The following is an 11,979-nucleotide window of genomic DNA, read 5'->3' as shown; positions in this document are numbered from 1 at the left end:
TTTGCATTTGACATATTTTTTTTAATCTATAAAGCCAGTTGGCACGTCTGTTATTGTTCTAATATACAAACTGTAGATGTCTGTGGATTTCCTTAAGGTGCAGTCTGTCTTTCTCTGTAATATCTCATTAACAAGGACAGAAGTGTTGCTGTGTTTACACTGTACACCTAGACACATAAATCTTTTGGTTTATGTCATTACTTTAGAAAAATATAATTTATTTAAGCTAGGCTAGTTAGCGTTGAGCAAGACTCAGAGCAGGACTACCTGTTTTCTCTCCATTATGATTAAAAATCTGCTGTCTGAACAACTACAGTTTTAAAGGTAGCAAGATATAAGAAAATAGTGGCTGAAGTAGCTTGTTTTACTAAATTTATTGCATTTTGTTTGCCAATTTTTGCATCTGTTTGCATTTAATCTTTGACAGATTACAAACAACATGTTTGTAAGTTGAGGCAGGGTGCTAGTTTAAAAGAAAGAAAGAAAATGTTTCTTTTCACCAGTTAAGTAATCATCATCATTTCTGTCACATTTAAAATTTTGCCATATTGGATTTTTATATCGAAACTATATTGAAGACATTCAAAGAATTCGTCTGTAAATATGTTCGTACAATTGTGCTTGTTATCGTCACAAAATCCCCTCTGTATGGAATCTGACACTTCATCTGTCAGACAAGAGATCAGTTCTTCTAAAAATGTACTCAACTTACACAATTCTAAACTGAGGAAAGAATTGGCCAAGTATTTTTAAATTGCGACTCTTTGATGGAAACATTTAACTGTATTTATTTTCTATATTTGCCAATAGCTGTTTTCACACCTGCTCCACTTGCCTGTGTTCATGTTACTGACATAGACAGGGCACCATCTGGTGCCCAAACTATAGACAACAGGAAACAATGAGGAACAGAGACGTAAGTAATATGACAAGTTCATTTACTGGAGTTTCTACTTTATTATTGGCTGTTGCTCTGTTAACAATGTAGCTGATAGCTTGTTACCTCAGCAACATGCTAATCCAGTGATAGAGGTCTGTGTCTCCTGGGACACTGCAAACAGGAGTCTTCATACTTTATAAAATGTAAGCCTAATGTAAATGTAAAGCCCTCTGTGTAAATCAGTAAATAAAATAAAACACTTAGCTAATATCACTATTTTCATTAGAGTGTGAATGTGTGTGTGGGTGTTGCATAGAAAGCACTCAAGCTAGAAAAGTGCTATATAAGAACCAATCGGAACCCCCCCAAAAAGAAAAAAATTGTGGAAAAGGTTTTTTGGTCATAAATTATATAGAGTTGTACATTCTTAATACATGAAGTGAAATATTTTAAGCCCTTTCTTTGTTTGAATTTTGATTATCACTGTTTGTCTGTGAAGGTTCTCAGTCATTATCACTGCTTATAATTCATAAAAATTCTAAACTTGGTAAGTGAAAATTATTAGGATAAATGTCAGTCGAGTTCAGTAAACGGAGAAAAAGGAACACGTTTCCCATCTTTACATTTAGATCACATAATCATATCATAATCACACACTTTATCACAGATCAAAAGAGTCAGCCTCAAATGAGACTGCAGGAAGCCATCAACCAAAGAGCGAACTGACTGCAGACTGGTCAAGCTGCAGAAAGTTGCAGTGAACCTGATGGTTCCCTGTTTCCGGATCTAGAAGATGGAGATTAAAATTCAAGATTAATTCTTAAATAAAATCCTTATAATGTAGTCTCCTGTCTTTATGTGTGTTTTTGGTTTCAAACATTTCAGTTGAAACTGTTACATTTCTAAAAAGCAAAACCAAATCTTGTGGTCAGACAAAAGAAACAGGACCTGAAACAGACAGGCTTTAAGGGACACCAGAAAATCCGATATTCTAACCATTAATAATACAGTGCCTAGATGGGGGAAAGGCTGATCCTGGTAAACTGGGACAAACTACAAGCTGAAGATGTTATCAAGGAAATTGCTTCAGGAGCTTTGGATAAAAGTATCAGAAGGAAGTTTGTGTGCTGATGAATACATCCAAAGTAAAAAATAAACCACAATGGCAAAACACCATGGTTTTATTATTTTCATTCTTTATTGAACTTCTGCTGAGCTGGAGAGAGAGCCCAGCAGAGACTTAGGCTTTAGCTCAAGGTTAAGACCCCTGTCAGATCTTTGTGGAGTATTTGTGTGTGGATTGGTATGCGAGTCAGGATTACACACAAATCATTGAATATTGAGAATGATTTTGCTCCAGCATGACTTAATGTTTATTTTCAAAGTGGTGGTTATTATACTAGTGTCTTTAGCAGCCTGTTTATATATTCAAATAATGTATTCAACCCAATGAAGCATGTTCAATTGTTTTATTGGAACTGAAAAAAGTACACATCAAAAATGAAAATGGGTGATCATAATAATCCTTTAGTACTAACTGTTGAGTTTTGTTTCTATAGCACACTGACCCAGTTAATCAAAATGTGGAAAACTGGGAGGGAAGTGTCACGTTAACTAATTGTTCAGTGGTCATTAGATAATATTCATATTTAGGCATATCAATGATGATTGCATCATCATGCAGTATCACACACCACTACAGTACGTCCACCTTTGAGGATACAAGCATTTATTATCAAACAGACAGAGAAAGTACAGGAAGAGAGGGAAAATAGATTTATCTGACTTAACCCTGTGTGGATTGGAGATAATCCCCCAAAATAAATTCAAAGTGCTACATCGAGTTCTTTTTAAGTCTTTAAAGATGTATAATATACAATCATTTCACCCTGGAAAAAGAGCAGTTCAAAGACATTACTAAACACTCAAAATTACCATTTATGCCCATGATGAGTGTGTGTGCCTTTCTGATTCACAGGATGTGAATCAGATCAGGTCTGTCGCCATTTCACCTGGTATTTGTGTATAGCAACTTCACAGCTGTGGCAATTTTACTGAAGCTTTCGATTGAGATGAAATTTTACAAACGACTTTTTCATAGATCAGGTTAACATGATCACTGGTTTATTCTTCATTTGAATTGTCATTATTGTTAAAAACAGAGGAAAACATGATGCCTGTGCCTGAAGATTACCACTGAATACAGAGCTAACAGATCAACTGAAGACGCCATTGTTACAACACTCCACACCACCATCTCCCACCTGGAACAACAGGGGCGTCACGCCAGGCTGCTCTTTGTTGACTTTAGTGCTGCCTTTAATATGATACTCCCGGACAGACTGATATCTGCTGGATATCAGATTTCCTTTTACCACCTGCTGCTGGATCAGAGACTTTCTCTCAGACCATGTACAGAGAGTTAGAGTGGGGCCTCATCTTTCCCCAGCCCTTTGCCTTAACACTGGCTCTCCACAAGGCTGTGTACTGAGTCTCCTACTGTACACATGACTGTGTCAGTACCCAGCCAGACACTACAATAAGTTTGTAGATGATTACACCGTGGTGGGGCTCATCTCTGGGGGTGATGAGAGAGCATACAGAGTTGAGGTTCAGTGTCGGATTGGTGTGCAAACTACAACTTGGACCTCAATATCACCAGGACAAAAGAGCTGGCAATCAACTTCAGGGGCAGGAAGTCTTTGCTGCAGCCGTGGACGTGGAAAGGGGGGCCAGCTTCAAGTTCCTGGGTGTGCACATAGACACAGACCTCCAATGGAGCTTAAACACCTTGGCGGTTTTAAAGAAGGCCCAACAGCCTCTCCATTTTCTGAAAATCCTCAGAAAGGAGCTGCTGATCGTCTTCTACTGTTGCTCCATTGAAAGTGTGCTGACGTGCTGACATACACTGACGTGAGACAGTTTCCAGTTTAGTTGTACCATCGTACTAAGTATGACTGTCCAATGACAAAAAAAAAGAAAAGAAGAAAGAGTTATATTATCTGAATAAACAAAACCTCTGGCTTCCATTAGTGCAAGTCCTCCAACACTAGCACCTTACATCACTTCAGGTGGTTTTACCACCTGACATTTGATTTATCGCTGCCTGAAAATGAAACAGCACAAGAAAGAGCAGTCATCTGTATCAGTATCACCTGTGCTTTTGCTGTAGAACAGACAGCAAAGCTTACAGACAAGTGTTCCAATAAATTGCTTAAATGTTGCAGTGACTAAATTTAATTAATTTTAATTTGATGGTACATGGACCACAGGAACTCCAATCTATTGAACACACCGAGTGTTTTCCTACAGAATGAAGAGCAGGCAGCAGGTGTTGTACAGGTACACAGTTTAATAGTTATTATAGACATTTTATGTACATTTCAACAGCCGTATTCTATGTGGTACAGCCTTTAAAATCTGCTGTTCATAGTTTGTAAATAAAAAACAAAACACAAAACTCATCAAATCTCGCAAACAGAATTTTTTTTTTCATTTTTCGGAAGACTAAAAAAAATATTTTATTGTATTAATCATGCATTACACAAACGAGAGTTACACGGTAAACTGTAGCATTGGTGAAAATAAAAGAAAAAAATAGTTTGGACTTGTGATCAGTCAGGAGATACTCGTGTTACAAATATTTTCAAGTTAAAAAATAAAACAATAATAATAATAAAACTGTGGATCGTAACAAACCAGAACAACAAATTAGACTTCCCCCTGTGGGCCAGCCAGTGAGACAGCAGCTTTTCAAAGATTGAAGCGATATGATGGAGGTGGAGGAGCAGAAGTCTCAGCCTGAACCAAACAAAGCTGTAACTTCACCTGTTCACACTCGAACTGAGCTCGTGCTGCATTCAGGTACCATTTCCCAGCTCATTAAACCAATTATTTGCCGGTTTGTTATTGGAAGTTGGCCTTTAACTGGAGCAGCCCTGTGTTCAAATGTGTGTACATCAAACTATTCTTTGACCTGTTTGAGGACAAAACTTGTTTTTACATAAATTAAATTTGCTTATTACTAATCAACAAATTTTAAAAAACAAAACAAAGCAAAAAAAAAACCCCACAGTGACCACTTTATTATAGGTACCTAAACACGGATGGTGTTTAGTACAGCTGCCTTGCTGTAAGATCTGTCTTCACAAATATCAGAATATTCCACTTATAGTGATAGTGTCAAAAATGCATACTTGCATGTGTAAGAGTGTGTACGCGTATACAAATGAGTCAGTTCTTTGGGTTCAACATATAAAATGTGGAACTCTGACACAAGTGAGTGTACAGAAAATATCATAAAAAACTACTTTTGATGGGTCAGAATATTAGAAACACCTCTCAACATGATGATATTTTGTAGTTTATACCCATGACCTCCCCTTCAGATGATATCAACAAAAAAAAATTACAGCCATAACAAAATGATCTTTATGGCAGCTGTATTATACTATAACAAACTGCTCATGTGTACAGTGTACACAACATTTTAAAAGTTCATTTCTTAAAAAACAAACAAATCAAAAAAAACAAACAAACAGAGCGAATTAGATGTCATATATATTGACTGTGGGGAAAAGGCATCATTTCAGCAAGTTGTGTATTTGTAGTTCAAGAAGTTCTCACCTGTAAAACCTTTTTGCTATGACCTCACGTCATTTTATCCAGTCTACATAAACAAGGTCATATAAGACTGGCCTAGGAAGGAGTTGGTCAGACTTTTTTTTCCCCCCCAGTGATTTTTATCGGCTGCAGTGACAAAGACTAGATACTGCAGTGTAAATTAGAATGAACAGAATGACTTAGTAAGCATTTGGCACCTTGCATTTATTCATAGGTCTGCATTTGTATGCTTGGATTACATTTTCTATGCAAATTAATTTTGTTTGTACATTTCTTTAAAGGACATAATTAGTTCTGTCTTACACCAGCATTAAGTTGGCATATAAATGTAACTTTCTTATGCCAAATAAGTATTTTAAAAATGTAACTTTTTAAAACTAATGCTAGGATAAGACAAAGCTAATAGTTAACATGCCAAGGCTGTTGTGTAAAAGACGCCAAGAGTTTCACTGTGGAGTAATTAAAATGTATCTTGTGCTTGGAGTCTTTCAGTTGATGATATTGGACTTGCATGCTCTACCCTCTGGAGCAAACACCTTATCACTGTGATAAGCTGCTGTTTCACACTGGAATGTGTGCCATGTTAGACATTAGCTCGAATGGACAAATGTATATTAAAGGTTGATATTTAACATCAGGACAGACGCTAACAGATACAGCTGACCCTCTCCTCAGCTGTCTCAACACTCAGCAGCAGCAGTTCCTGTATTTACATGATTTGAGATCAGGGCCCAAAACGGAAGCCAGACATCTTGACATATCAGACTGAGGTGAGGTTTTTGGTTGATGGGTCATCCATTGTGGCAGTAACTATATTGTGGATTTTTAAAAAGAATTAAAAAGGACTATAAAAACTAGATTTGTTTTACACAAACAAAAATATGTAACTACAGTAATGCTGAATCCTCCGCTTGTTACACTGTTAAACGTGGGGCTCTGATTGGCCCAGCAGGAGGCTGAGGTCGGTGAGTATTAACCAAACTTTCATTCTCACCAAAACATTCTCAGAGGCAAAAAGAAAATCTGATATTAAATCCATTCTGTTTGCTCAAAACATATTTCTTCTTAATTTTTCCCCATTTACAAACTGTAAAACTTGCTTTGCAGAAGCTTTAGTTCAGATTTAATTATTAAAAAGTGAAAGAGAGAAAAAAGTTCAAACATCACATGTTCTGTTCTCAGGTTGACGTTTCTGAAGGTTTAAAGGAAAAATCCCCCTCAGATGTGATTCCAACATCTGATTAACCTCCGGGCTTTCTCTTTAGTACAGTTCCTCAGGCAGTCTTACAGCAGGGTTTAATGTGGCTAATATGATTTCACTGTCACTAAACAGATGCTGCTGTGACAGGAGGAGTGTTTACATGGACACAAGTACCCCTATTCTGATCATACTATGGATGATACATAGAACAGCTTACAGCTTCCTGTGTTGGGACACGAGCATCTCGAATAATGTCCACCAGTGGAACAGCTTAGATGTTGTATGATTATAAATTGGCAAATGTTTTTTGAGCAGCTAATTAAAATACACTTTAAACTCAAGCACATATGAATTAGACTACACACAAAACACTTGATTACTAGGTATTTTTGCAACTTGGAAATCATTTTGAACAGGCCAAACGTCTAAAATCAACTTAAAAAGCTGCTACTTTTCAGTGTTTCGGCATTTGAAGATTGATGATAGTCTATGACATAGTTCAATTTTTTGTTTCTGTGCAGGTAGCTGGCCGCATTCAGAAACCTGGGTCAGATGTTTGCTTGTAGCTTTTCAGTTTTCTTTCACATGAATCCAGCCAATCAGGGATATGTGACACACACACAAAAAAGATCTGAACAGAACGCTCTTCTCCACGTAAACACTGTGAAGAAGCAGTGTGTACAAAGCACAACAAAGACACTGGTGTTTAAGTTTTTCCTGTTTTACCAGAGCTTAGCACAGCCATGAAAATGTCAAAATTGTTTCTTCAGACTGTTTTGTCTAGACAGGAGATTAGTGTAATGAGAGGATGTTTTACATATGCTCTCTCCTGAGGCAGGCGCGAGCCAGTACAAAACTGTACTCAACTCGAATTCTTTGCTACTCTATATTTTTGCTAGTTAAACTAGTGGTTAGCTCTACTAAATGGATTACAGTAGAAGAAAGTGCAGACTTTGGAGACTCATTAGAATGCTCCACTCTTGGACATTTCTAGCTGTATCACCTCATGTGAAGTGTCAGACTGGGAGAGCAGACTGTTTAATGCACTACAGTTGTGCTTAGATTTGGTTTCATATGCCACTGAAGCTTCAACACCTGGGGAGTAATAGAGCTTTTATAATGTATAACAAACATAGAGAAAACACTGGCAGCCAATTATAACTGTTCGGGACTGCAAGCCTGCTCTAAACTGCCTTGAAAGTAGAATTATTGGAGAAAAATTAGCCAAATGGGGGTGAATTCAATACAGATTCCAGGTAACTTCTTACAAGGGCCATTTTTCGAGTTGTAACTGTCTCCTCTCAGACACGCCTGAACATTTACCAAATGAGTAAAAATCAGTTCTCAGCATTGAGTCCAGTGGGACAGAAAGAGAAACAGGGGAAAGGTGCAAAAATGTCCCCACAACATGTAGACTGTAGTGCTACGATTCCACAGTTTAATGTGCTGCATTTGACCGCCGAATTACGATGCTAAATGACAACAGTAAGAAATAAAAGAGCGATGGGTTAACTCATCTAGATGTCAGGCTGCTTTCCTTGGCCAGCTCTGACCAGGTCTAATTTTGGGGGGATTTTTCCTTTACGTCTGCCCTCAGCTCCAGCTCTCCTGTCTGGGATCAGGAGTCACAGTAGTGTTAATGAATAGGGACAGGCATGTAGTGTCAAAGCTACCTTAGGGATTTGTGAGGGGCCAGATGGGTTTCAGGCAAGCTGCTCCAAGTTGATCATTAAACGCGTTTCTGCTGTTTCTTCAATTAGCTGTAGGGAGATCACACCACTCCACCTCTTAACTTAAAAATTTGTGTAAGAAACCTGTGTGTTTGTTCGGTTGTCCGTTGGAGATTCTCCAGTCTTTCATATTAATATATATTCTGTGTTCAGAGACCTGAACAGACCTGAATCCTGTTTGTGTACAGACTAGCCCCTCTCTCTCTTTGTCTGTCTCTGTATCCCTCACCTCGAGGTCATCTCCTCTTTATTCTTTTCTTTTTTTTGTTGTTTAAATCTTCTCTTCCTCGTCTATACGTAGACTCTGGCAAGGGCGTCGGCTCCAGCGGAGGCAATGTAGGCCTTGGAGGGGTGGAAGGCCACATCGTAGATGGCCTCCTCGCTCTTCTTACGATGAGCTGTGATCTCTTGAACACACGTTTTACTGTCTAGGTTCCACAAACGCAGAGAGCAGTCGTGACCTGAGGAGAAGAAAAAAATGTAAGCCATTATGTCAATGTTGTTACAAAGTAACTTAATTGCACAAACCAAACTCATTTCCTTTTCTTTTGACTTGAGAAGTGATAGAAACAAATGATTAATGTTAGATTAAAATCTTGAATGCACTGACAGTTTTGTCATACAGTTGCCTTAACTGCCATAACATGAGCAGAAGCAGGAAACTTACGAAGGCACATGTGCTTAGTTTCTGTGATAAAAACTGACCCTACGCTGGGAGATGTCAGCCTAATCTATCTTAGCTGCTACCTGGACTAACTGCAAACTATCTTATGTACATAGAAAGTGAGTGAAAGAGGTCAGCTAATTAATCTCTAGCTCTCTGTGCTTAAATAGCTATAAAATTAGCTTGCTCTGTAATGTTTCAAATTAACCACTGCCAGATTTGTCTGCACAGTGTCTCCCAACCCTTTGGAGCCACGGCCCATATTTTACATTAGAAAAATCACACAGCACACCATCAAACCAAAAATGTCACAAAAAGCACATTGATCATTTTCCCCCATGCATCAGGCATAGTGGAATTGGTTCGGTTTGTCCCCAGTGTACCTTTTTTGCTTTCTGACCACTACTCATGTTAGGGCATTCATCTGGGTCAGAATTTTCTCCGGGACCCAGGTCAGATTGACTACTTTTTCTTTCCAAATATTTATCTATTGCTATTACGCACTGCATTGTCTCATTCACAGCATGACAATTATGTCATTTCTTCTTCGTCTTCTGTTTTACTGGCAGTTGGCATTCTATTTAATTAGAATAGGTAGTTTTACTGCCCTCTAGTGGAAGAGAATGTAATTCTCCAAAAGTTGATTTTGTTCATCTGGACGTAGCGTTTACAAGAGATTACAATAGAATGTAATTGTTCTGACCCTTCAACCATGTTATGAGGATTGCCATTGGATAGTTTGTCCACCAGACTGCAGTATACTCGGATCAGCTGGTTGTTGTTTCCCAACAGGGAAGTTGCAGTTGGGCAGAGCAAGTAATCCAAGACTTCTCGTGACAATAAAACAAAACTATTTTTAAATTTCATTTTCATATTATCTTGGTAAGGACTCAAATAATTACACCTAACAATTTTTAGGGAAATCCATTTATATTTTGTGTGTCTAGAAGATAAAGCTTTATTGGCCAATATGTAAAATTGCAATATTATGTGGAAATGCAGTCTGTGCCCCAAGTGAAACTGAGTGCAGCTATTCTGTGCCCTGACAAACATCCACAGCTGGAAACTGAGCATATTTCCAGCCCAAGACAAGAGACCTGCTGACTTGTGGTTAGCAGGCATTTTTTGAAAGGTCACAGAGAAACTGAGTACTTGAATGTGTGACAGGACCAGTGAAACCCGCATCACAGCCTGCTCTTTGGATCCTGCTATCAAACCCCAATTGTCCAAATAGGCTAAGATGTGACCACTCCTCACATTGAGCTGACAGTTCGTTAGTACTAGTGGTGCAACGGATCACGGTTGATCCGAAATCCGAACCGATCCCACTCCACGGTTCGGTACGCACGTGATCCGAAGATTCGAAAAAGAAAAAAAAAGTATTCGTATGGTGCGCGCGGTCAGTCTGTCAAGCGGTAGTTATGGTCAGCGCTTCAGTCCAAGTAGCGGAGCAGAGGAGTTTGCAGCATTTAAGCAGCCCTTTGCTGCCCAGTCCGACCGGGCTAAAGCTATTACTAAAGCTAATGGGGTGTTTAGCTGCAGACGGGAGGCCGTCGTCTGTTGTGCAAAACAAGGGGTTTAAACTGTGATGAACGTGCTTGAGCCACGCTATGATATCTCGTTGCGTGTCCACTTCAGTGACAAGATCCTTCCAAGCATGTATGAGCAGGAGAAGTTTAAAGTTATGGCTGAACTGTCCCAGGCATCTTCTGTTGCTCAAACTACAAATGGGTGGAGCTCCAGGGCAACGGAAAGCCACGTGACCGTGACCGCTCGTCATATCACAGCGGAGTGGTAGATACAGATGAAACTTTATTTATCCCTCGGGTGGGTTCAAACTGAAATTCAGTTTCCAGTAGCACAGCACCAACAGAAGTTGCAGAATGTGAGCAGAAATATACCAAATATACACATATATAAATACAGAGAATACAAAAGGGATAAATAGAATAAATAGGAATAAGAATACAAGGGGACGGCACATTTTAAGTATTGTGAGTCTATTACACCGTTGGATATTAACAAAAACTATTGCACAGTGAAAAGGCACTACAGCTACTTGTTCCCCCCTCCTCTGTCCCTGTTTCCCCTCCCTCTCCCCTCCAGCGAGGAGTTAAACAGTTTGATGGCGTGTGGGACAAATAACTTTTTAAGTCTGCTGGTCCTTGACTTTGGGAGAAGCAACCTGTCACTGAACAGACTCCTCTGGTTGTTTATGGCCGTGTGCAGAGGATGCAGAGGCTGCCCAGCATGGTCCATAATGTCCATATTGCACCTTAATTTGTTTTATATAAGTGCGTGGAATAAGTCTTCAGTTGAATGTTTTTTAATAGGCAAAAAATACTTAAATAAGTAAAAGGCGAGTAGAATTTTTGTCTTTTTTTTCTTTTTTTGCTGATCCGAAAATTGATCCGATCCGTGACTTTAAAACCGTGATCCGATCCGAACCGTGAGATTTTTGATCCGTTGCACCACTAGTTAGTACATTTGGTCAAAGTACACAGAGTGAAACAGTGGATGGAAATCAGTGTGAACGGCTGATGTCATCACCAAAACTGAATGTTACAACCTGAGACACCAAAAGTGTTTTTTGTGGGGGTGTGCCTATCAGACTGTGATAGGAAAGTGCATCACCTTTTGGGGCTGACAACCTGAACAGAACTTGGGCCAAAGACATCTGACCTCAATATGGAGAGGCACCAGTGGGTTGTCTGGGGAACCAGTGATCCAAACATAGATGGGGAATGCCCGCACCATGAGCTCTGTCACTAAGCCTGATTAATGTGTCTAAATGTCTAAATGAAATGTGGAAAATCTTGGATGGAAGAGCTGTGGGGGCACCTGTGCTTGGATTGTGAGACAGGGCCAAATAAACTGTCAG

At 39.1% G+C, this 11,979-nt stretch overlaps 1 protein-coding gene across 1 annotated transcript in view; it reads right to left on the bottom strand.

Annotated features, from left to right (window-relative positions):
- Positions 1–4,224: 4,224 nt before the first annotated feature.
- strn3 (striatin, calmodulin binding protein 3) overlaps positions 4,225–11,979 on the bottom strand; it is a 31,290-nt gene continuing 23,535 nt past the window's right edge. Inside the window, exon 16 of the mRNA XM_063496915.1 lies at positions 4,225–8,895. Coding sequence (XP_063352985.1) covers positions 8,726–8,895 — 170 coding nt within the window. The 3' untranslated portion in view covers positions 4,225–8,725. The remainder of the gene's footprint in view (positions 8,896–11,979) is intronic.

The sequence above is a fragment of the Pelmatolapia mariae genome, linkage group LG16_19 (assembly GCF_036321145.2).
Source record: "Pelmatolapia mariae isolate MD_Pm_ZW linkage group LG16_19, Pm_UMD_F_2, whole genome shotgun sequence".
In the NCBI taxonomy this organism is placed as follows: Eukaryota; Metazoa; Chordata; class Actinopteri; order Cichliformes; family Cichlidae; genus Pelmatolapia; species Pelmatolapia mariae.
This window is presented reverse-complemented; position numbering and strand designations above follow the sequence as displayed.